The 26,618-nt window shown below is 46.5% G+C and overlaps 2 protein-coding genes across 6 annotated transcripts in view; one reads left to right on the plus strand and one right to left on the minus strand.

Moving 5' to 3' along the window:
* LOC119161094 (rap guanine nucleotide exchange factor 2) overlaps positions 1-26,618 on the minus strand; it is a 720,936-nt gene that overhangs the window by 609,901 nt on the left and 84,417 nt on the right. For 3 of the 4 annotated variants that reach the window (XM_075879936.1, XM_075879935.1, XM_075879938.1), the window contains exon 2: positions 5,265-6,384. In XM_075879936.1, the coding sequence (XP_075736051.1) occupies positions 5,265-5,333 (69 nt within the window). In that variant the 5' untranslated portion in view covers positions 5,334-6,384. Of the gene's footprint in view, positions 1-5,264; positions 6,418-26,618 lie in introns of those variants that run through there. The other variant, XM_037413427.2, reaches the window with a different exon arrangement.
* Positions 1-26,618, plus strand: part of LOC119161093 (presequence protease, mitochondrial) — a 271,037-nt gene that overhangs the window by 9,174 nt on the left and 235,245 nt on the right. The window lies entirely within an intron of this gene.

A 26,618-nucleotide genomic window follows, 5' to 3' on the forward strand; every position in this document is an offset into this window, starting at 1 on the left:
CTTTTGGCTGGAATTCCCAGCAGACGTGTTCAGATGGAACACGAAATCCCAAATTAAGGAAACTGGAAGCTCGTGAGTCACAACAAAAGGTGCGAAGCACTGACGAAAAAGTACAAGTATATCGGAAGATTGCTTTTGCAAGTCTTCCTTGTCACATTCTAGAACAATTAAAAGGTCATTCACAAATATAAAAACGAGTGAACCTTGCGTGAGTGCACATTTCAGGCGCTGCTGCAAGAGTATGTCTTGTTTCGCTAAAAAAAAAAAAAGATCTCACTCAATATCAGATCTATATATGATGAACCTATGCACACAGCATGACTATTGGTTGTGCTGAGATTTGAGGGCACGTTGAAGAACCCCAGGTGGTCTAAATTTCCGCAGCCCTCCATTACGGCGTCTCTCATAATCATATGGTGGTTTTGGGACGTTAACCCCCACATATCAATCAATCAGCATGACCAGGTTAGATGAGCAGGTTCGTAATCTAGCGGAGTATTCGAGAGAAATTCTATGCATAGTGTTGCAGACGAAAATGCTCACGTTGAAAAACCAAGGTACTAACGCCAACCGCGTAACCGTGCAACAGTATAAGAATGAAGCGCAAGGAATGTCTCCGCCAATCCATACGTACATTCCGTTTCGCACAACTTGAAGAAAGTGGCGGGAAGGGCGGGAGTAACGGTAGCCTTTATCATTGTTGTACACGTTCCTCTACAATGCGAGCGAGTTCCTTCTAAATGTTGGAACTAGTTCCCGTCACAAGTTCCTTTAAAGCGAAAGGAACTCCTTCCAGTTACATATCGAAAATTGAAACGTGTCGTTATATGACCGTTACATTTGACTTCTTTGTGTTAATGTATAGTGTTGGTCAGTCCTTGAGCTACATAAATTAAGCAAATTGAAGGTAAAATCAAGCTACATATATCATGCGAATTTAACATCGCCGACAGCAGGTTATACGAATATATGTGAGAGGAATACAACTAAACGCTTCAAGTCGAACTTCTTAGAGACCACTGGTCATAACACAAGTACGTCTAAAAGCAGCTCATCAATTTCAAGTCGCCTCACACAGGTGGCACTTTCCAAGTCGGTCTTCACAGGCACCGTCAAGATACTGCCCTTCAAAATTCAAATAGAAATTTTCACCTATGCACCTATATGAATAAACTTCTTTCACAGGAAACCACATTGAAAAGAAAAATACTTTGAAGTTAATTGAGCACTGGTGGAATATTTCAGTGTGAAGAAAAAAATGTCCAAGAAACACATTTGCGACTTAGTGAAGTCTTCTGTTTGCAGTCGGCCAACATTTATTTTTTTTTTCTCTCTGCTTTTCTGTCTTCTTCACTCTACTTTTTTTCTCTTTCCTTACACATTTCTCTCTCTCTCTCTGTGTCTTTATATGCTTGTTCTCCTCTCTTTTTTCCCCTCTTCACCATCACCGCCTTTTCCTAATACATTGCTATACTAAGCTCTGCCGTGCCCTGCTAGCGTGCGCGCATGCTGCACAGAAACGAATAGCCAATAATTTTCTCAACATTTCCTTCAATTAGGAGAGAGAGAGCAATAGAGTGGTTTGGAGAAAGAGGAAGAGAAAAAGGGCGCTATCTATTCTGCCTGCCGTATTGGGGGCATGGTTGAGCGCTACACAGCTAAGACAAATATACGTGAAAATGGAAAGTCAGCCAGAATGGTACTTGCATTATAAAGATGCTTATAGAACGTTACCGCCGTGGTAGTGTATACGTTTGGAGTTATGTGAAGCAAAGCTAGGACATATTTTTTCCCCAGTATGTTGTAGTAGTCACTACTATTTTTTCCATTATTTTATTTAAATAATTAGTCATAATCATACTTGTAACTCAAAAAGTACTCGCCTAATCATCAAAATGTTAATGGGTCTTATGTGCGCATGTTTCGACGACATCTGTCTGTGCTACTTTCAGCAACGAACTAATTGCGTGACCATTTTTTTTTTCTGTGAATAAAGAAAGCCCACGAAATATGAAAAATCACACGTGACTAGACTGCTACACGCAAGAGTAAGCAGTGCCCTCAAAGAGATTCACTTTGAGATGGCCAGTATCAATGAAAAAAAAATGTGAAAAAAAAATACGGATTGTGCTATCTGCCCCTTTTCGTCAGAAGAAACGCACCGCTGTGGTCTTATAGGCCGTCAGGATGTAATCAAGACAGAGTTCCGGTGACGTTATCAATGAAAACAGTTGGCCGTGACATATAGATACTGATAGCGACATACAATGAAGCGGCAGGAATCCCTCCAAGATCGCGACACATAATGTTGGCGCCCGACCCTAGCCAATGTGCGGAACGCTGTCTCTGGCAACGAGAAAGAGGCAGAACGGTTGCTTTCAGTAAGGTTATTTGAGGGCGCTGCTTTCTTTTACGGGTGGGAGGGCGGTATTACGTTATATTTCATACTTCACGGGCTTTTTTTATTAACAGGAAAAAATCAGCTCGCAATTAGGACGTTGCTGAAAGTTGCTCAAACAGGTGTGGGTTCAGCATGCGCACATATGCCCCATTGACATTTTGATTATTATGCGAGTACTTTTTCCTTACTATATATATATTCCTAATGTTCCCAATGTCGTGTAACAATATACATACAGTTTTGTAGGTTGCATATAATTCTTTTTTCCCGAAAAAAATTAAAGTGAAGAGCTTGGTAGTGTCAAGAAAAAAAAAGTAATGACTAAAATTTTAGAAAAGATAGCTTCATGGCCCATGATAGAGTGAAAAATTTTTGGTTTACGCACTACACACTCGAGCGAAAATCGTCAAAACAAAAGGCGACATCTCTTTGCCGAGAAAACAAGTAGTTAATTAAAAGAAAGCGACAAAAAGGAACACTGAAAAAATAATTCACTAAGCTCCGAATAGTGACAAATAATGCTGCAGGTAATGCTGCATCCTTAAACCTGACATGCCTTTTCACCATCCGACCGGTTGCGACCTTTGCGGATAGGCCAGGAACAACCAACATGATACAGGCGATGCTCCGGGCCTCTTTGGCAAAGATAGACAGGGACAACACCCTGGTCGATACGGTGGACGCAATTACGATATATGCGACACCCGCTGAAAGGTTGCCGGCAACAAAACAGGTCATCCGTGTGATCAGAGGTTCCCAGGACAGGCCCCTAGTAATGGATGAGGCTGATGGGAACGTCGAGCTCCTGGAAGCCACGTCGCAGCAGCTAAAGCGCGTATGAAGAGACGAAGTATGAGCCAACGCGTATCGGATGTACCTGGCTCATGAGTTTCGGGAAATCGGAACGCTCATAAATTCTCTTCCTTTTAACGCGGCCTTCGTCAAAAGTCGCATGTGCGCAGAATGTAAGTAATAATCGCCACAAAGCTCCTGTTGGCATCAAGCTGTGGGTTCGACGGAAACATGACTGAACAGGGAGTTCGCGAGCTTTTATTGCGGAAATTTAACCACACCGAGCAATACGTCTGGTATATGTTAACAAATGAATATAACCGTTTTACATCCTTTCCTACTACTCTCGCTTCTGTAATCTTGACCGAACCATCAGATTCTGCCCATCATTTCGTTTTGCTCCTCTCTTATTGAGGATAAATCATGTGTCATACCGCTGTTCCTGCGCTAAGTCGAGAAAGTGAAACAACAATCCTTGAATTTCGAAGTACAGGCAATACGGAGGAAATGTAAAAACAAACAAAAATACAACCGGTATTTTTCTTACAATTTCAAGAAAACGAAACCATGGAAGGTGCAACACAAGAAAAAAAAAACAGTCACTTGTTCAAAAGCGGCGAGCGGTGACCAACTCGACAAAAGCATGAACTCAAAGCTTGCTTCACCTTACGGCAGTTGTGTAGTGACACAGAGCCAACAAAATTACGTGGCGGAGCCTTTTTATTTTTTTTTTTTTCTAGAAACGAAGGAGGAAAGAAAAGAAATGGGGTGTGGTTTGTAAGCAGGGAGTTAACTTGGCTTCTGCTGATACAGTAAATCAGTGATATGAGAATGCACTGCAAAGTGCGGGAAGCAACATAATGTCAAGTGGTACGAAACGTTACTCAAACGCCAACGTAATTTGACGGCTTGACGGGATAGATGGGCCACAGTAAGATTAAGTTTTCAAGGGATCGACAGTTGTCGAATGAGACATGTCTTAGAACAGTGCCAACGTTTCTGCTGCTGTACATGTCTTTCTCAGGGCGAAATCAAGTCGCGTTGTTGATGTCTGATATGTGGCTTTAACGTCCCAAAACCACCCTATTATTGTGAGAGACACCATAGTGGAGGACTCCGGAAATTTTGACCACCAGCGGTTCTTTAACGTGCACCAAAATTAGAGCACACGGGCCTGCACCGTTTTCGCCTCCATCGGAAATGCAACCGCCGCAGCCGGGATTGGATCTCGTGACCTGCGGGTCAGCAGCCGAGTACCTTTGCCACTAGACCACCGCGGTAGGGCAAGTCGCCTTGTCGACACTCGTCTTGGAGTAGGCTGGATCGACGCATCCGACACTTGCCTTAAGTATATGATTGATTGACTTAGTCTTAGAGATATTTCAAGCAAGAGATGTTTTAGTGGTGATGGGACCAATAAAGGAGGTCCGATAGTCCGAAATATTCCTTATTTGATCCGTAAGGTAAGTCCCTAATGCGAATATATTCAATGAATTAGCCGCTGCTAATTCATTGAATGAATTAGCCGCTGCTCAAACACGAGTAAAAGAGTAAGTACGATAAGTTAACCGCGATGAAAGCTAAAGCAGAAAAACAAAACAAAAGACATCTGAGCTGAAACATTGGTGCCACATTCAACAGCAGCCAAAAATTGCTAAGACAAGTTGCCGGGCTATAGTTGGTTGGGGTTCATAATTCATAAGGGTATAGCGCACCACGACAAGGACACAAAAAGAGAGACGCACACACACACACAGCGCTAACTTGCAACTATTGTTTTATATAGCATGTGTGATCGCTAATAAAACAATAGTCGCAAGTTAGCACTCTGTGTGCGTGCGTCTCTCTTTCTCTGTCCTTGTCGTGGTGCGCTATACCCTTATAAATGACGAGCCAAAAATTGTTTGTTGACACCAAAAAGCTGCGAGATAGCAGCTCTTTGCTCTTTTCCTCGCGTTGGTTATGTTGCTGACGCTATAATTATTGGCAAAATAAAATTTGTTTGATTTAATAATTGATTGAAGTCACGAGAAAACTTAGTTTAATGAAAGCCACAGCCCGAATAGCTTACCTGGGGCGTCCTCTCCTCAGGGCTCTTGATGAGAGCCTGGATGAACTCCCGTTGGTTGTAGCCGGCCATGCAGCTTATTAGGGCTACCCTCTCTGAACGCTGAGTAGACACCGAACTATACGTTCGACACACGGCCACACGTCCACGCACACACAGAGGGGGAGGCCAACAGGTTGTTGCGGGCTCTCTGTCGAAGAGTGCGACAAGTCTTTTTTCGTTCGGTCGAGTATTCGTCGTAGTATCGCAATCGGGACGCTGGAATTCACTTGCGAAGGCACAACGAGATCAGTGAAGATGCTGATGCGCAGAGCCAGTTGCACCAGGACAATTTGAGACGCACGCAAGAGTACACATTCATCAAAAAGCTAAAGAAGAAAATGCAAGCGAACCGAGAGTGCTCGCATAATACTTTTTTATTGCGTTTCTCGTTCTGCTGAGTCAACCTGCAGGAAGGTACGAGAAAGTCAATAGCAAGATAGCAGTGGAAGGTTTTGAAGAAGACAGAAATACTAAAGCTCTTCACATTAGGAGTTCATTCCACTGACAAGCCAACGAATAAAAGCAGGCCTCAACACTCTGCCTTCGTTCACGAACGCACCAGTAACCGCGACCGACGCCACGGTACTACCAGGGCACACAAACAGCTTGGTCGCAGCAGCTAGGCTCAAGCAAGTCACGACTAGTACTCGCGCACAGAGAAGGAGGAGGCGACGGCTTGAATGGGACAGACGCAGAGAGAGTGAATCACATGGCACCACTCTCGATCGGCGAAGGACGCGGTAGCGGACGACTCCGCGGCTGCACTAGGCACCCTGTTCTTGTCTGTCAGGAACAGCGAGTCGTGTGAGTAGGTGGGCCCAGGCGTGAATCCGGGGCGCGATCTAGTCACCAGGAAAGTAGCGGCTCGTTGGCACGTAGTTGTGGCGGCTGGCGGTCGCGCCTCGTGCTCGCCGTCTCTTCTGTTGCAGCCGCTGTGCCGGTCGGGGCCTTGAGCCGTTCATGGCTCCGGGCGCGCGTCCAGGAAAGAGGTCCGTTCACACGCTCGGTCAAGTGGCTGCCGTCGCCACCACCGGGCGGCAACGGCTGGCTCGCTGGCGGGCGGAGTGTCGTCGCTGCGTCCCTGGGTAAACGAGAACGAAAAGCCGAACGTCAAGCACGAGATGCTACACCTGTGGACACCTGTATACAGCACGCGCGAGAAAGCCGGTCGAATAGCGTTGCGCCTCTGTGTTTGCTCGTGGTGTCACGCTCTTCGACCGGCGCCGCTATGAGAGCGACCGCGTCCCCGAAGGATCGAACATCTAAATTAAGAGAAGAACCGAACAATGGCTACTGTTTTGTGTGTAACCTATAGACCCGCCTGGCGCGCGGTCACGGCAAAGCTCAGTCACGAGCGCATTGAAGGGCAAACAGCGGCGACGGATTGGCGTGCGTCGTTCAGTCGCCAGCTTCGGTCGTAAGGACACGTAGCGGGTATGCTATATGACCGAGTCTGAGCAAGCAGCGGGCAACTTCACACAGTTTTCAATAGCGTAAATCGAGAAGGAGTTCCAGTACGAGGGCGGCGTTCGCTTCGCGGCAAGGTGGTTTCTATTAGACGTTGCCTCATTGAGATAGGTCGAGATAGGCAATGAGGCCACGTCAAATACAAACCATAATGCCGTGAAGTGAACGCCACCCTCGTACTGGAGCTCGACAGACATAGCTGCTCTTTGTTTTCCTGAGTCGCTTTCTCTGACCAGTGCTTCGCTGATGCTTGTCTTCACTTAGCGCTAGAAACACTTCAAGAATGATTTGTACAGACGTGTGATTAAGGGGAATAAAAAACCAGACCCTCGAGAAGTAAGCGCGAATACAAAAGTGCCCTAGATCTTATAAACCCAAGAGTGCAATTTACTGAAACATGACACTGTTCTCAGATATGCACGTTAAGTGCTCTAAATATAAAATGTGCGATACTCTGTTAAATAGAGTGTGAAAAAAAAATAGCACAATATTGTACAGTGACATAGGTGGCCAACATCCATCCGGAGCCCCCCCCCCCCCCCCCACGGAGTGTGACTGCATTGCACCTTCGTGCCCAACGAGTATTGTTATAATGAGAAAATAATTTAGCTTTTTAATTGCAGGTCTCCTTAGGCCACCTTATTCTAAATAAAATTAACAAAAGAACAATATTTACGCCTAGTTTTCTCAAGATTTCGGCTGTTCTATGCGGAAAGACCAACTACCAAAGATTAAAGCCTGCGTCTTGTAAATAAAGGACAATCCAAGATGGGTAGTTGTGGCTGAATTTTTAATAATGGCTGAGGCTTTACATCCCTAGACCCCGATAGGATTATGAGAAACGTCACTGTGGAGGACTCCGGAAGTTTAGACCATCTAGTGAGGTTTCTAGCATTTCGCCTCGTATAATGCGACCACCGCGGCTGGCATCGAACACGTGATCTTCAGGTCAGCAGCCGAGCACCTTACTAACCGCGCTACACCAACGCTGCGGTCTGGATCCACAAGAGAATCGACAGTTATGTAGAGATCTGGGACGGTCGTGACGTTGTGAGAAACGTATAATCGGTTCGTAATATATTGTTATATACTACGGGTTCTCTAAACCTCCGGTAAATGATAACCCGCCGAGTTCTAGCGGTGCATTCACGTGCCTTTCCGGTTGACGAATAAGCTTGGCAGCGCAGCAATAAAACTGATACCATGGGCAGGTACAGTTTTCGCATGCTAAGCCCGGAAACACGTTCATCTGTGACCACAGAAGAGACTGTGACCACAGAAGAGACCACAGAAGAGACTGTTTAAAAAACGACTCCTTCGTAATCTCGTTTACCCAGAGGCGTATTTTACTGCATGACACTGAAACTTAATTGCAAGTCCAATGCACTTCTCTCCACATCGACTCTGGTATACTTCGGGTGAACTGCAAAGAATTTCACGGGACACGTATAGCAGGCCCTCGAGGAGTTCGTACGGAACCAAACGCAGGCTTCTCTGAAATTTCGCAAGCAGAGTTCGATGCACTCAGGCGATTTATCCACAATTCTGATTTCGGCATCCCATGCCCCGTCGCGGTGGTCTAGTGGCTAAGGTACTCGGCTGCTGACCCGCAGGTCGCGGGTTCAAATCCCGGCTGCGGCGACTGCATTTCCGATGGAGGCGGAAATGTTGTAGGCCCGTGTGCTCAGATTTGGGTGCACGTTAAAGAACCCCAGGTGGTCAAAATTTCCGGAGCCCTCCACTACGGCGTCTCTCATAATCAGATGGTGGTTTTGGGACGTTAAACCCCACATATCAATCAAATCAATTTCGGCATCCCATGGCGAAGACGCGCAGCGAGACTATGTAGCGTTTTTTTTTTCTATATTTGCTTTCCTTTCCCAATTTTAGTCCCGTTCCCTGTTGCAGTGGAGCTAATCGGGTGTACATCTCATTAAGCTTATTTTCTTTCCCCCTCCTCTTCTCTCTCGGTTTTGGGTGCGGTGCAAGAGAATTCTTCCATATCATTCGCCATGACTGAAGACGCTTCTATCAAGGGGTCTTTAGCGACGACGAGCCGAAACTTGCCTGAGCCGAAATAAGTCTTGTCGCGCGTTACTATTGTTCCCAGCAGCAAAAGTCTAGCATAGCGGAAGGCGTCGACGAGTCAACGCTCCCAAGCTGTGCGTTCGCACAGCGGCCAACGCGCGAAGAGGCGTGACTCGCACATGGACGGTCCCTCCCCGCGCCAAGAGCAGCGCGTCATGTTTGGCAACTCGCGTGCACACACATGTGTACGCAACACTGAGAACCCTGGGTAAACGCCTTGACCGCTTTGACCCCTCCGGACGGACCCGAGAGAGGAGGCGTGGCGCACCTCTGTTATCGTCCTTTCCTACTATGCAATACAGGAAGACGACGATGCACTGCAGACAAAGCGACTGCGCTGTAAAAACCAGTTGTGCTCGTACAGCTGTCTATGGACTCTTCACCCGCTAAACGCAAGGAGGAGGTCGGCGTCGCGCCTGTGTTTGTTTCCATTAGTTTTATGAGTATAGAACGCGCGTATTAGTGCACTACGTGTAGGTTGCGGATAACAAGTGACCGTAGTGACACGTGTGGGCTCGGCGCGGAGCGTCCGAAAGACGTCCGACGCAACCCGAACGGCTCCTCTGATGGAACATCGAGCAGCCGCTCAACACCTGTTGAAAGAGAAAGGGAGGCTTCCGGTCTGCACGCCGAAAGCCCTACTAGCCTGCCCAGTCCCCGGGGCTCTCTCACACGTGACCAGGGCGACTAAGTTCGGCTGTTTGGCACCACTGACACGCACGCACTCACGCCAACGCACACTAACCGACCGCAAAAACAGGTTTCTAGAGCCGACGCCAAATGTAGAGGCGGCGAAAGTTTTCAAAAGATGGCGCCACTGCACTGTTTCATACACGTGCACGCTTCAGTCCTCGGAAATCCCTAGGCTAGCGAATAGGGCTCGGTGCGCGGAAACCTAGAGACATGGTGGAGTTGTGTGTCGGCGCTCGCGGCTATAAGGACATCCTGGTACCACCGCTCATGGCACCTTTTTGGTGGGAGCTTTAACACGTGCCCGCAGAAATAGATGATGGTACCATGTTTGCACGCCTGTCACGTGCGAAGGTCATTGTCTGCTTCGCGCGGGCAGGCGCGCGTTGTCGGTCACACATTCTTCCGCTTATGTGTATATGTACTTCATTCAATTCAATCGCTTTATCCTGGCGCCAGCCCAAATTCCTCGTGAATTATATAAGCTCTACAACATGGGCGGACGGCCAAACTGTGACGTCATGGTTCTTTATACAACGTTCATTCCTTTTTCCGGTGCAGTTAACATACGGCACCCCTCATGTGGTCGCCAATTAAGCTTTCTTATTCGTGTTGTAGGCATCGTTACATAATCGGTATAATTAAGGAAGCGCGCGTACGACAACGTGCGCCCACAGAGTCTTGCGAGGTCTCCTTGCGTGAGGACCAGATGAATGAAACCACACGGCTCCGTCTATTGGTGCAACCATGTAGAGACCCCCACTGGAATATCAATTTTGCATGTGTTTGCATAGGAGTGCGCACGGGGAAGGGGGGGGGGGGCAGGGGGTCGGCCACTCCTTTTGGTCACCTAAAAGGGGGAGGGAGGACAAAGTCAGCGCTATGCATTGACGAAGAGGGTGGGGGCACTGCATCTCGGGGGGGAGGGGGCAAAGTTTAGTTCTATACATAGCCTTTGACCAGTGGCGGATCCAGAGGGGGGCGTTAGGGGCGATCACACCCCCCCCCCAAACTCTCTGTCAGCACTCCCCCCCTCGATTCAGTGCTCGCAGTCCCCCTCCTATTATCGATTATGACAAATTAATGAAACCAATGTAGGCACACATTAACAGTATTAATGCTGCGAAGGGGTTTTTCTGCTATTAAAAACAAAAGCTCCCCTCTCCGGTTTTACTTTAGGCGACCGCCACCGCCCTCCCCCTTCACCTAAAATGCGTGGCTAAATCCACCGCTGCCTTAGACCCTCCAGAAGGAGAATCCTGCACACGCCTATGTGTCTTTGCATACATGAACACGTGCAAACGCATATACAAACATAGTCCAAGAATATTTAAACCCCCTTGCACCGAAAATAATTTTTGGTGGGAGCTTAAACATCCACCCTAAATCCACCCTAAACATCGTTAACAGTTTGAAAGATTTCGTTACTGAGCCACGGTATCGTAAACGTTAGTTCTCCTTCCTCCCACCTGGCGTTTCTAAAAAAAAAAAAAAAAGATCCTTTCTAAATTGAACGCAAATAGAGAAATTTCTATGAGAGACTAAAATTAAAATGTATATGATATATATATAACACATTCTCGCGCGTATTGGTGGCTTTGTTAGCATCAGGGGCATTATATAAGGCTCAATAAAATCGGCGAATAACGTCCTCGACATATAAGCGAACCCGATTCTTAATTATGCGAGAATGCGCCACGCGCCAATAACTCAACGTAGGGGAGCAATTACGCACGTGCGCTCAGCATTAAGCTGTATATTTGTTTTCGTGTTATTTTTCTTTATTAAAAAATATCATAACACTAATTGGTTGAAATTTCTGGAACGATTTACTACGGTGCCCCTCATAACCAATTCGCGGTTTTGGGACGTTAACCGCTACAATTATTATTATTTAAGGTCCCCCAACTTTTTTTTAATGAAGCAGCTGATCACTAACTCGAGCTTGCAAACACTCATGTCCAGCAATCTGGGACGTCATCTAGTGCGGCAAAGCCGACCCCAAGGGGAAGCGCTGGGCGTAACACTATGGGGAGTGTTCCTTCAAAAATTTCTTACTGAGCGATGCCTTATTCTTCGCTAATTGCGCTTCAGATTCAGACACTTAATGCTGGCAACGTCCTTATGCTGCACAACGCGATTGGTATTAACAGGCCAGCTGAATTTTTTTCTCAGCCATTTTTGTGTATTCATTGAAGATGTAAAAGACGATGTTTTAAGAGGATAATTGTAGCGCAACGATAAGTTATTCGCTAATTGCACCCAAGTGGCATATACGGTAGGACAACCTCTCTTCGGGTTTGCGATTTCGTGGGATTACGCTGGTGGATTTTTTTTTTTTTTCTGAAGAGCTTTCACAAATGAATAGTGCAAGAAAGCAGCCTTAAAGGGTAAAAGAATCGCCTGTCGGTATAAATCGATGAGAAAGTGAACGTTGATCGTTTTAAAACGTCAGCAAAAGTCTGCAGATGTGATATACATTATAATTTTACGATGAAGGTCAGTGCGCCACGCGGTGCGAAAAACGGTGAACTAAAAGCGATGTCCCGAATCGCTGGTATGGTAGTTTAGTCATTTCCGTTTATTTATTTTTTTCACTTAATTGTTTTAGAATATCGCATACACGTACTAAATGCTTGTCTGGTACAATGCGGCGATTCCTGCCATTCTATTCAATATACCAACCTTACCAAACTCCGTTCATGACCAAATAGTTTCATTGACATCGAGGGTGAGGTGTCCTGAACATGTATGATACGCGACAAGGAACTGGATTGACATAGAAACGTCATGCTATCCCGTCCTTCTACTACCTGGGCTTTTACGTGCCAAAACCCCCGATAACATTATGAGAGACGCCGTTGTGGAGAGCTCCTGAAATTTAGACCACCTGAGTTTTCTCTAACATGCACCGCTGCACCGCACAACAGACGAGCTTCGGGGATTTTGTCTTCATCAAACATCAAAGTGCGACCACCGGGATCGCACCCGCGACCTTCGGGTAAGCAGCCGGGCACCGGCACTGATGCCTCGTGGCGGACTTTATCCCGTCCATGCATATACAGAGCAATATCGCCGTTTCCACGAGACTGGCATCCCCTTTTCACATCGCCCAGTACATGTATACCAAAGCGCCCTTGCGCCTGGTTGACCTACTACCTTTCTTTGTTTCGCCCCGCCGCGGTGGTCTAGTGGCTAAGGTACTCGGCTGCTGACCCGCAGGTCGCGGGTTCAAATCCCGGCTGCGGCGGCTGCATTTCCGATGGAGGCGGAAATGTTGTAGGCCCGTGTACTCAGATTTGGGTGCACGTTAAAGAACCCCAGGTGGTCGAAATTTCCGGAGCCCTCCACTACGGCGTCTCTCATAATCATATGGTGGTTTTGGGACGTTAAACCCCACAAATCTAATCTAAATTATCCTTTCTTTGTTTCTCTCTCTCTCGCTCTGTCGCTGAGAAAACAGGGTTTTACTACAATCCGGCCGCGGCGGCTTCCTTTTTAATGGAGGCGAAAATGCTGTAGGCCTGTGTGCTCAGATTTGGGCGCACGTTAAAAAAACCCAAGTGGTCGAAGTTTCCGGAGCCCTCCACTAAGGCATCTCTTATAACCATGTGGTGGTTTGGGGACGTTAAACCTGACCTATCAATCAATCATGGTTTGACTAATAATGAACATAAACGACTTTGGGGATAAAACGTAACCACTTGGCGAGTCAGCTGTCGGTACTTTTATGGTGCTGCGCTGATAATCGTGTGGTCGTGGTTTCGATTCAACAGAATAGACAGGGGTGGATCTTGTGAAGCACAATCGACCGACAAAAAGAAGGCTGCAGTAAAGTTGAGATGCTGAACGCAGTCTTTTGCTCGAGGCAAATGATCACGTGATTATCCAACTGCCAAGTACAGACAGTGCGCAATCTGCGTCGACATGAAATTGACATATATGTAAGTGTTCTAACTCGATCACACACACAGTGAGAGAGAGAATCATTAGCAGTCTGTGTCGTTCGGTCAGTAAACTGGCTGAAAAATACCCACGGAAACAAGGTCAGGCGGCCACTGAGTGGAAATCATTGGGATGTCTCCCTAGTACTGAGTAAGCCCATTTTGCATCAGTCAAAATTCAATTCAGTTCAAATTGTAGGTTGACAGAAAGCGCAGCTTTTTTTCTTATTTCGACTAGAAAATCTCTCTAAAAATAAAAAAAAAGATATTGCTACAAAAGCTATATATAGGCCTCAAAACATTCGAAATGAATTGTGCCATTTCTACAGATACGGGTATACTCGAGCCGGTTTGAACACGAATTTTTCGCCGCCTTTATCGGATGACGCCTCCTACGCACGCAATGGATTTCAGTATTCGACGAAGTCGGGTGCATACCAAAGATGAATAAGGCGTCCGCGCTTCGAGAGCGGGGCTTTGTTGGTGCTTCCTTTTAAATTATTTTTAAAGTGATAGCGCTTGCCTTTAATTATGAAAGAGGAACGTTGGATTACTCGAATTCGATGGCCGACAAATAAGCTTCACCGTGGTGCATTCATTATGGCGCAGAGCTACGCTATAGGTATACTTTCGCTGCGCTAGTGGCTCAGCGGCCGAAATGAGCTGCTGGCCGACGAGAGAGAGCAGCTACAATTCCCATCATGATCCTTGGTTCAGTTGAGAGAAGCTAATCTGCAGGCACTCAACAACGACTACGCACATAACCTATTCTGTTGATGCGTGCTGTAAATCCGAGAGCTTATCGCTGAGCTGGTTCGAGCATGGTTCTTGCAAAGAAAAGTAGCAAAAAAATAATGAGCGAGAATACCTAATCGTGTGAACGCTGCTGTTCCTATTTGTTGGTTAGTCCTAATTTTCCCCTCGACACGTAAGCTTTACTTGATAAGCTGTCTCTTCGTTTAAAAATGTAACAGACGCACTCTGCAACCCGCCCGAAAGACTGTTAGGCACCAAATATCCGACCACCAGTTGGCGTAGCCAGGAGGGTAATTTGTGAGGGGGGGGGGGGGGGAGTCAAGGCCATCGAGAAGTTTTTACATTTTGTATGAGCATAAATAAGTGCGCACACTTCGCTGGAACATGCCCTTCTATTGACGTTCACCTCCGCAACGGCATTGACGTGCTACAGCTTTTGGTGAACCCCGGTACAAAGCACTTCCGTGCTAGTCGGTTATAACTTCATTAGATTGAACAGGAGGGTTTTCTGCCATCCGGGCTCAAGTCTCTCCCACGATGGGACGTCGAAACCCCTAGCTGTATCAGCGCCACCTCGCGGGCCTGCTGGACGGCCCAGAGTTGGTCGCCGAAGTCGTAGTTGCGCAGCGCTGTTAAAATTTAATTTTTCCTTGTGTTACGTGACAGAAGCCCGATATGATTATAAGGCACGCCGGACGCGGATGCTTTGGTATAATTCCGACCAACCTAAGTTTGTAGGACTCCCGGCTGTGGCGGCTGCATTTCCGATGGAGGCGGAAATGTTGTAGGCCCGTGTACTCACATTTGGGTGCACGTTAAAGAACCCCAGGTGGTCAAAATTTCTGCAACCCTCCACTACGGCGTCTCTCATAATCAAATAATGGTTTTGGGACGTTAAACCTCACAAATCAATCAATCAATCAATTAAGTTTGTAGGAGTGCACACACTGGTGTCGTTTGTCCCAGCCAGAGTGCTGTCACCATTAGCGGGAACCGAACTTGTGGAGCTTATTAGTGCAACACATTAGCCACTAAACCATCTGATTCGGTGAAAAAATAATACAAACTGACAAAATAGATATTTTGAAACTATATAAAGAAGATTTTAACAAAAGCTATAAAGCGTCTCTCATAATCATATGGTGGTTTTGGGACGTTAAACCCCACAAATCAACAAAAGCTATAAAGCAGACGTTCAGTATGTCAGGGCGATGCGCATTTCCTTTGCCGTTTATTTCGCCGCGTAGGCGGCTTGGCGTGCGAGGCTTAACCACTGGTAATTTCATTCTGCCCTTGTGCACGCTCGCGGATAGCGCGCAAGGTCAACGCCTCACGGTGAAAGCCTGTCGCCGTGGCCAAACAATGATCCGGACGCCACAAGACCGCGCAAGGACGGCGCGCGCCAAGCAGTGCACCTCTTCGTGCATTCACGTGCAGGGATGGCCACACTAGTGTTCGTCTAATAACGAACTCACGTTCGTTATGTTCGTTATTAGACGAACGTGTGCATTGTTTCATGATTGACCGGCAGCGTGTGCATTGTTTCATGATTGACCGCACGCTGTGTTCCTTTGTTTTTTGTTGTTTTTCTTTCTTTGTGGTTTGCTTATTTTATGTAAACCTGAAACTGATGTAATTTTGATGCATTTTCTTTTTATTTCCTAATTTCTTGAAGTTTTGAAAATCGACGTCAAATTGTTTTTTCATGTTTTGTGCTCTGCGGATTTTTGTAATGCCAAGTGAAAAGGGGTAGGAGCCTCGTCAAGCTGCTAACATAGCAGCTTTTTGCTCTTATCCTTGCGTTTTCTTTTTCGCAACTCTGTGAAGAAAATGCTCAATAAAACTGAAACTGAAACTAAACTGAAACATATGCCGACAACGTAAAGGGTAACGCGAGCTATAGGTGACAGCGAGTGCGTGCGCCGCCGGCAGTGAGGTAACGGCGAGTTACCTGCAGTCGCCTTTTATCACTGGGCAAATTGGAGCTCCTGTCGACTGAGAAACAGCTTATCTCAACCTTGGGACTCTCTTGTAGCGTTTCTATCTTTCTCGACGCCAAATGCCGCGCTATAATCGCGCGGCAGGCCTTATGCAGTGAGTGGGGGTGATATGTCTTGTTAGCAGCGTGAGGAGACGGACAACAAAATCAGGCGCTTCGCAAGGGCACTCCCATTTCGTTTCTTTGTCCTCTTGCCATAGTCTCTTCACTACTGCTTCTTGCAGTGATTGTCCTTCGGTTCGCCTCACTTTCACACGCCCACCTGGTTGTCAACGGACGCATTTCGATGTATAGAGCCTCTGTTAGAGCCCCATCAGAGGACGTCAAAACAACTATCACGTATAGCAGCGTGGAACTCTCACAACGTGGCGTGGATACTGACGGTATACGATACGGTTAGGTAACGAAACCTGTTATATTGTTAAGCGTATATGGAGCGGCAGACAGACTGCCCGCTACCGTCGTTTTATTAGATATCGGTATACGTCTCTGACGATAGAAACTACGCGGTTCGAGAATAAGGTGGCTATCTCGCGTTGGTGCGTGAGCGCTAGTGAACTCGCAGGGCAATCGCGGATAAGACCGCAGTCGGCAGTTTCCGTTCCAACGACGTACGCAACACAACAAGGACAGCTGTCGCAACGTCGGTGACTCATCGGACGCATCCGTGGGACGACCGCGTTTGGATCGCCCGTTTATAAACGTTCATCGATGGGCCAACAGCTTTGCTATATAGTTGTGTAGCATGCATGCCGACGCAGCGCGACTCACTCACAGCGACAGCCTTCTCAACGTTGGTCAAAGTGAAGTCGACGCGTGGCACGGCGACATTCCTTTTTTTTTTTTTTGGCAACGCCGCCTGCCACTCCAGGCGACAGCCGGAGAAAAGTCGAAAGACGAAGAATGCACTTTGTCCCACTCTTCTTCCACTCACATTCTTTCATAACGTCAGACAGCAGCGGGACCAATCCGGCGTACGCCCCGCCAAATGTCCCCGCTTGACTAAATCCCAAGTAGTAGCGAAACAATCGTGACGCGCCTGAATGGTCTGATGTCATTACTAGCCATTTTTCGTCTGGGCGTATCATACTTCAAGCTCTGTTTTTTTTATCAGCTTGATTACGTTGCAAACAATAAAGGCGTCTGTGACGTAAACATCCCTTTTGGTCGACAACGCCATGCAGGCGTCTGGTTGAAACAATGCGCCTGGTCTGGCCGAATGCGCACATTTCGCACCGGAATCGGAGGGGCGACATCTCAAGAGAGACGAAGGAAGTTATGAAAGCTGCTCCGTGCCTTGTTCTCCCGTAAGACTTGATTGCTGGCCACATAGCAAGCCACGCGCGCATTGCAGAGGCTTCGTTTCACTATATAAACTGTACAGTTATTGTATGTTGGAATAGTTTGTGGCGTGCATACATGCGGGTAGTCAAATATATTCACGTGTCCGGAATTCTCTAATGTAATAAATTGCATTGACGAGCTTTAATGGGGATAAAATTACATCAGCTCACACTGATTAGGATATACTGGAGACCATTGGGAGAGGCCTTCGTCCTGCAGTGGACATAAAATGGGGCTGCTAATAATAGTTATATCCCAACGCCGTAGGTCTCTGTACTTTTTCCAAATATGAACATATATAACGAAACACATTTCGCAAAATTAAGTTACTTAACTGCCGCGCTAGACTAAACCCTAATGATTCGCAGGAGTTACCCTGCTGCATGAAACATAATCCCCGAGCCTCCCATCACGATCGTTCTGATGTTTATGAATTTAATCTTTGGATTTGTTCAAACTGCGACATGTAAACTCTGCATAATTTAAAGCGGGAGTAACGTTGTTATTTCTTTTTTTCTTTAACAATCTAACAATCAATGCCACAAAAATGACACATCTCACAACCTACAAGTTAATTAGCAAAACTAACCTCACGAACAAAATTTTTTCGGCCAATTATTTTTTCCTTCAACCATGCGAGTTCGAACTCTGCAGCAAGGCTTGGACTTAAACGTGTATAAGTGGGATATTAAAAGCACTAGATCCTATGACACGCCTCTGCGTAAACCTACACGAGCTACTATGTACGGGAATAAGCTTGTCGCCATGTGGATGTTCCAGCACTGTCATTCTCATTTGTAGGAAGAAACAAGAAGAGGAAAGGCAGGGAGGTTAATCAGATGTGTGTCCGGTTTGCTAACCTGCTCTGGGGATAGGAGGGAAGGGGATTAGAAAGAGAGAGGAAAAGGAGAGCACTTCATGCACAAAGATGTACTGTCAGTCAGTCACTGAGGCCGGGAACTTTGCAGACCAACATGACTTGAGCATTCATACACGCGACAGGGTAATTGCAGCCACGGAGAGGGTCATGGTACTCATTTGTAATGCGTAATAATCTCATGATATAAAGTCTGTATATGCGGGTTCCGGTATCTTGAAGGGCAGCATATACAAGAAGTAATTATTGGGCTAATTGGCGTTGAATTACCGAAAAAAAAAGGTCAAGGTTGCATCAGCGCAAAAAAATAAGGTGAAGGTTGCCCCCAAAAGAATATTTATCGCTTGTCCTTCGTTCCTCTCTTGTATCAGTTGGCTTTATCTTTTGCGCTAATTTGCCTCTTCCGTAATGCAAGAAATAACACAAGAAGAAACACGCAGCAGAGTTTGAGTGCAATAATGTTGGAGGTTATCAGGCAGATGCCGCTTTTTGTCCCTGTTACAAAAATTGGTCACGAAAAACAGACATTTTATCTCAAATCCGCTATTTTTTAGTAATCTTTGACATATACTTACGCTGATATATTTTAGATGAAACGTGTGGCGTTGCCACATGCATGTATAGAATACACAGTGGCGGCGCTCATAAACTCGTTGAAAAGACGAGAGACAAAATTCTCACTGTTTATTGGACGTATCGTGCTCAGAAAAAAAAATTAACCATAACACTAAGGTGAAAACGTAGCGAGAATGAGGATCAGCTAACGTAGAAATATATCTTTCTCGACACTGTTGTATGCATACACGCGACTAGTATCGCGCATTTAGGAGCAGCAAACCGGCGACACTCACGCCGTCCGAAATATTTCGTTAAATCGGGAAGTTCGTAACATTCAGAAAGGAGTTTTTTTTTTCAGTCGTTAGAAATTTAAAATCGCAGTATAAATCAAGACCCAAAAGCATCCACAGAATTGTACTTGCCACTTATCCGCCTGTCAGGGGCGAAGGCAGAATTTTTTTTCGGCGTGAGAGGGGGGGGGGGGGTCCCATTTTTGGAATGGCCATTTGTCGCTTTGTATGCTATGTTGGAAAAACTACCTGGCGGTGAGGGGGGGGGGGGGGAGGGGGAGAGCACGGGCCTAATGTGCCACCCCCTGGCTACTTCCAGTGCCGCCTGAAGGTGTGCTATATCCCCGATGACGATCCGGGGATGACCCACGGACATGGAAGACTTGGAAGACACTATGTACGCGTAATGCTAGCCATAGTCGCCCTAACGACATAGTCTAGCCAGAGCAAAACAAATGTTAAGTAGCAGATAAAAAAACAGCTTGCTGCGGGCGCTAAGTGGCAACGTCAGTGCATCCCTAGGCGTGTATAAATTTGTCTGCCTTGAACCTGACAAATATTGAGGGGGGTGGGCAGTGGATAGCACGCGCGCTACAAGCTGTGCAGTGTTTAAGGAGGACGCCTTTCCAAGGGGGTCGCGGAGGGAGGGCTTCGTTCTTTTGTCCCCACCGGATCAGCGGAGAAACAATAGCCCCCGACCACTGTGCGCCCACAATCCACACCCGTCCCATGTTCATCCGTGAGTGGCCGAGTGCGCGCTTCCGAAAGCGTTTATACTCGCCTGCCCAAACGCCCACTGCAGGAGTGGGGCACGGATTGACGGCCAGTTGAGTGCAGCACTGTTGATTCCCCGCAAATGTAATTCCCCCACAAAGACGGCTAAGGAAGCTGTGGTTCCATGGCATAGTGTCTGCGGAACTTTGAGGCGGTTCAGTCGCATGCGGCATGAAACAGACGCGTTCAGTTGCCGAATTGACCACAACTTCGTTCTTCCGCCGTCGAACGACTTTGATCACTTCCAACAAGATATAGGCTGCGCTTCGTTATATGCGACGAATTCGCAATGGCCATCCACGTGCACTTGATCCCTTTATAAAACTATTTGAGTGAGCGAGAAAAAAAATCAAAGCGTGACAAAAAAGAAACAAAAAGAAGCCGGACGTGGCGCGGAGGTATGATAGCCGCTTGTACGAATGCTAGATGAACTCGTGCACCAATCACCGTTATAGCGTGTATAGCTGTAGTAATTTTTGTAGGAAGCTCGATGCCCGAGAGAGGCAATAAACCACACTTTCTTTATATATTTTATGATAGAACGCACCCCTTTCCACCTGTCCGAACATTCTTATATGTGAAGACCTCACATTCACTATGCGCTAAACACGTCATATGAAGGCACAATACCGCCGGCACGCCACGTACAATGACTTTTTCTTTCGGAGTGTTTTTTTTTATTTCATCTTGCACAGCAGTAGTTTTAGTCAAGTTACACGGTCTATCAACGCCAGATTTGCCGTTATGAAATTGTGTGAACACGCGCCAAAGTTATGCCAAAGTGACCACAGGTAGCTGTAAAGCAGCCAACGCTCCGCCATGTTGGTGTAGTGGCTAAGGTACTCTGCTGCTGACCCGCGGGTTGCGGGATCGAATCCCGGCTGCGGCGGCTGCATTTCCGATGGAGGCGGAAGTGTTGTAGGCACGTGTGCTCAGATTTGGGTGCACATTAAAGAATCCCAGGTGGTCTAAATTTCCGGAGCCGTCCACTACTGCGCCTATCATAACCATATGGTAGTTTTCGGACGTTAAAACTCCCTTATATATCTAGAAAGCAGCCAACAGCAAATTTAATTTTCAAGGGAGCAAATGAAACGCCGATTTCCTAAGGACGAAACACCTGCAACGCCCAGGAAAGGGTCGGGTCATTAGATTACGCGCACCCACAAGCACCGTTTGTTCTGAATCGTGCCACTGGACAACGCACGGCCTCGGGACAAATCGCATCTGCCATTGAATTAAAGCTTCCTGGATGTTCAGAAGGTATACCCTTTCAGTACGTCCAGTCCCCGTTGAGGCTGCACATACTCACGGAGCATGCGAGCCGACATACCAGAGCCTGTATAAATTCTCTGAGAAGTATCGATTATATATAAAAAAAAAAGCCTGGTGGTGATCCCCATCCTTGATATAGGTGCCTGGTAGCGGTACTCGACCGCCCCTAGGCGTTCGCGTGCCCTGTCTTATTCATTCGACTAACTTTGCGCTTCAGTGCGCTATCGAAGCGGATCTCCGAGAGCACATAGAAAATAAGTGCGTAGTTGAGACCGGCTCCGCCAGGTGCCACGATCCCCGCTGCTCTATAGCATCTCAGTGCAAGAGTTAACGAAGGAAATCTGCCATCGAGGCGTCCTAATCTGCTCACTAATGATTGATTCAATTAATTTTTATTGATTATTTCGACAGTTAATTGACTATTTAGGAAACTAATGGTGCGATATCATATACATCCAACATTACTCTTGACATCTACCACAACTATAGATTTCACACCAGTTTTATTTTTTACAGGTATTTTTTTTTAAACTTGGAAAACCAGAAGTAAGAGCTCGACCGGAAGGGATTGGAAGAGAAAGGAGAGACACTACGTGCTCGTGCCACTGAAAAAAAGAAAAGTTCCGCTAAGGGCACGGACAAATGTGAACGGCTCTCTATGAACTGCATGGAATTGAGAGGCACGTGGGAAGGGTAAGCCGTCACGGGTCGGCAGCGCGCGCAGCCAGGCAGATTAGCGCGCGGCGGCCGCTGCACTGGAGAGTGCGGAGGACGAGGAGCTGCAGTTTTGCGGCCGTCGAGCCAGAGCAGTAGCTACCTACCATCTAATTGGCGCTGCAGGCTTTGACCGCATGATCGTGGATGAGCGTGCGCACACTCGCAAGGAGACCACGGACACTGCTCGGCGTGCGTATAGGCCAAGCGATCCATTGAATTCAGCCCAGCCCAGACGTCTATGGTTCCGACAACAGCTGCTCTAGTGTACGTGTGTAGACGAGGTCCGATGCGAAAAGAAAAATGCGGACTAGCCATTCAATTAAGAAAGAGTGGCTGTCTGGTCTGGTTAGTGAAACATTACTGAGGACAAGGAAAAAACCCTTTGTTTCTAGTCGGTCAGGTACGGAAAAAGTGACCCACTAAATCAATCGTTACTTGCTTTATATTGCTAAATGAATGACACATTTTGATGATAAGAACCAAAACAGCTTTAGATTTATGTAAGGGCAGCATCCCCGATGATGGGGCAATATTAGGAGAGAGAGATAAACATTTATCGAAGAATATAGTTGGTGAAGGTGAAGGAATAAGAAATAGTTAACCCATAAACCGAAATTGAGAGCGAAACATCTCCACCGACGTATTCCGAGTAGTTGAGAAATGTTTTATAACAAGGGGCGTCTACAACGTATGCTGCAGCATATGAATTCAGTTCACGAGTATGTTGATGAACCCTACCGTTAAAGGGACACTAAATAGAAAAAACAAATGATTTGGTTTAGATTGACAAACTGTGCTCTGAGAGCAAAAATGTCAGAAGTTTCACTGTCACAACTTTATTATTAGTGGATAAAATCAAAGTTCAAGTTTCATTTTTCAATCTTCTCTTGTGGCGTCAAAATTTTCACAATGTATTTTTGGTATATACAACATTGGCTCGATGAAATTTCCTGAAACTTTGTATGACAGGTCTATGTCACCGACAGATGCCAATGTATTTCATTTTCATCGACTAGAAGCTACGTAGGACGCCGTAGACACCTTAGATATCTATCACTTCACGGTGTTTGGTGTGGGAATTTCAGGGTGACGTCTCCACCTACGTTTTCATTCCACGCGTTTTCTTGTCGTGTCGCGGCAAGAGTGGTGTTTTGTGGATTGCGAAATTGTACTTTGCTAATGCGTGAAAAATCGTTTTGCTCTTTAGTTTGCTTTTAAGCAGTAGTGGAAGCGATACAGAATTGAGAATATGCTAATGACAAAAGGTTTCGCTGGGTTCATGAATAAATGAAACAAAGAGCGTTAGATTTTGCCGCGGTGGATGATCATGAAGATTACACGGTGGCTTATGTCGCACTCATATTCCAGAACATTACGCAAGGGTTCCGGTCTCCTCTAAGAACCATGCACTTCATCAACGAAAATCGCGAAAGAGTGGCCTATACGCAACCTCGTGAGCTATTCTATATAACAGCCGGAAATTGACAAAGAAAGCATCACCCTACAATAGTATGCGACGGCCACGCTCAATTCTTATGAGCAAAGGCATAGTTGGAGCGAGGCTATTCGGGAGATAAGAACCCGTTTAAGAAGAAAACGATGACAGGTGCTCAAAACATTGCCTTATAATCACAACGTTGACCGGTTATCGCATCTTCTGTTCGTGCCTCACTTTATTCCAACAATTTAACACCACGCAACAGAAACATTCACCAAAGATACGAAGAAATACTGACGACACCACTGGCTACAGAATCACTACTATGAACATATAGCGTAATAAATTGTTTCATTGTTTCTTTTACTGCTCGGTATTTTAGTACTGTAGGCTTTTGTTCTACATTTCACACTGAGTTATTCTTTTCTTTTTCGTCTCTTTCTTTTCTTTGAAATTTTAGGTCTTACGTTGCATAGTAAGTATTTTACTTAGCGTATACCATAATCATCTTTGCGTCTCTTATTGTTTGTTGCATTAACCTTGCCTTCATTGTTATGTCATTTCTATGTTTTTATAACATGTCAATCGCTGCATTTTTATTGAGTCATACGTAGAATTTCAGTTTCTTAAGCTTCAATATTTTTAAGTGCCCTCGCTGTATTTGATTACTTGTTTTATGAACTTCGTGATGACTGCTATTGCTACATTGCCATGATGTATTAATTACTGTACTGTGAAATTACTGACAGGAGGCCTCTCTGAGAGTTTTGTAACACTGGTAACTTGTTCTGTACTAATGATGAATAAAGATGATGAGATGAAATAGATTTCGACGTACGATTCCTAGACGCCAGCTACGCAATAGTGTTCGCAACCAGTGCTGAAAAGATGCATGGATGAAAAGGATAGGCAGGCAGGTTAACCGACTACACGACACCGTTTTGCTACCCTACACATGGGTGTGGAAATAGGTGTTGTAAAGAGGACAGAACACTGCGAGCCAACACCAGCATTGTAACCCACAGTGGAAGGGCCCATCTCGGGCACACACAATGCTCGCTTCCACGTCACATAATTTATCACTAATATACCGAAGCATGTGCGTTCCAACCTGACCTGGCTCCGACGTGCTGAAACACACTGCAATCTCACGTTCTCGTCACGAAGTTTGTGGCCAGGAACGAAGCTTGATTGGACGCATCGGGCTAAAACAAACGTTGACGTAGGCGCCCAGCTTATGTTATCATCGGAAATGTCGCGCCAGTCTATATTTTAGATACTAGCTAAGGCTGCTGCAGGGCTTCCTGACCAGCGCTATAGGTCCCCACGTAGACGTCAACGTGCTCACCGTATTGGTATATACCGCACGTGGAGGAGTTATATGCAATTCATAAACGGTACAGCATGACAGGATCATCTGGTGTCGAAGTACAGATCGAGAACAGCGATATATTCCGTCGAAAAAGGGCCACCGCCAACAAGAAAAAACAATGCGTAGATAAGCACGGAAAAGTCCTATATACAGGGTTCCTGATGCATTCGCCTAAGACGACTCTTATCTTCTCAGGTGATATAATGAAATCCCCCTTTTCACCCCCACCCTTCTGAAAGCTTTTTGCCCTTAACGGGGTTATGCATACCCTCTAGGATCGAAAGCATTGCAAACTCACTGCATTTCACCTGGTTTCGCACAGCCTCTCATATGCACGTCCCACCTTTGAACAAGCGACCATGTCACGTGATGACGCCACAAACTTTCGTGATCTCACGCCATCACGTGATGATTCTTTAGCATCACTCGTCCTGACGCCGACGCTGATGGTCAATTTTCCCGTTTCATGACGCATCGTGGCTTCTTCCTTAATAATTTTGATTGTTGTACAAACGCTATATCGAGACAGCGCCTTTAGCGCGGAGAGATGGTGTGCGTCGGTGACGTAACCTGAAAACTATCTATACTAAAATGTCACCGCAAGACATTTTCAACTCGGCGCCACTGTTATCTTGCCGTCGTCCACAGCCCCGTCCTGTCGAACAAATGTTTCATACAGCTCTTGGGAAGTTTAGAAAATTGAAATTGCTCCAGCCACAGTTCAAATAGAGTCCGACGTTTCGAGACCGACTCTAAACTTTTCTACCCAGCCAGACAGATTGCTGTCAAAATGTTTACGTTTAAGCTCTTGGGAAGCGTCCGAGACGAGGTCGTGAGCCCGTGACGGCGCCGGGAGTTCGCACGCTCTGGCTCCGCGGCTGCCGCTCCGCATAAAAACTGCACCGTTCCTCCCCGACAATCTCGCGCCTCCATTGCATCTAGCTTCCGAGACCCGTAGCCCTTTGCGGCGGCGACGGTGCACCAAGGCGCGAAGCGACACACAACCTGGGACAATGACGCGCCAGACGCATGCGCGACACAACGGAGAGCTTCCCGCTTCGGACCGGGTCGCGCCGCTTTGTGTCGTTACGCCTTCCTATTACAACGCGATGCTCGTGACCCCGTCGAGAGAAAGAGCGCCATTACACATGAACGCGCAGACGCACCTCGCGCGTAAGGACTGTGAGCTCGACGGCCCGTAAAGCGTCCACGCAATGCGTGGTGTGTAGATCGCTGTATAGAGTGTTGGTGACGACGACGCTTTCATCAGAAGCCGATCTGTTTTCGGTTGCGCGTGGTAGATGACCTCTATTGATAAAGAGTCCCGAGCTGTTCAACATCTCATTCTTGTAAAGACGCCAAGAAAAGGCGACGAAACAACGCTTCGCAGAAAAAGGGATGACCGATGTAGGTGCACCTAATTACGCCGTTTGTTTATACGACACCGCGACTCTCGTTTTGTGATTTTTGGCACGTGTGTCGTTTTTCCGACGACACACTAAGGAAATGTTGATGTCCAGTTGCATGTGATTGTGCTAAGATAGCGGTTATTGAAAAGCTTTGCTCGAATCGGTGTGGACATATATTTTCACCACAAAACCAATAAGAAACATCGGCGATAATAGATAGTACAAGTAATACAGGTAATAGATAGTACGGCGAGAACGATAGTATAGTATTCGCCGTTGGGCTAGTTGCTGCATGTCTGGAATAGGTAGTGAGTGAG

The sequence above is a fragment of the Rhipicephalus microplus genome, chromosome X (genome assembly GCF_043290135.1).
Source record: "Rhipicephalus microplus isolate Deutch F79 chromosome X, USDA_Rmic, whole genome shotgun sequence".
Lineage (NCBI taxonomy): Eukaryota > Metazoa > Arthropoda > Arachnida > Ixodida > Ixodidae > Rhipicephalus > Rhipicephalus microplus.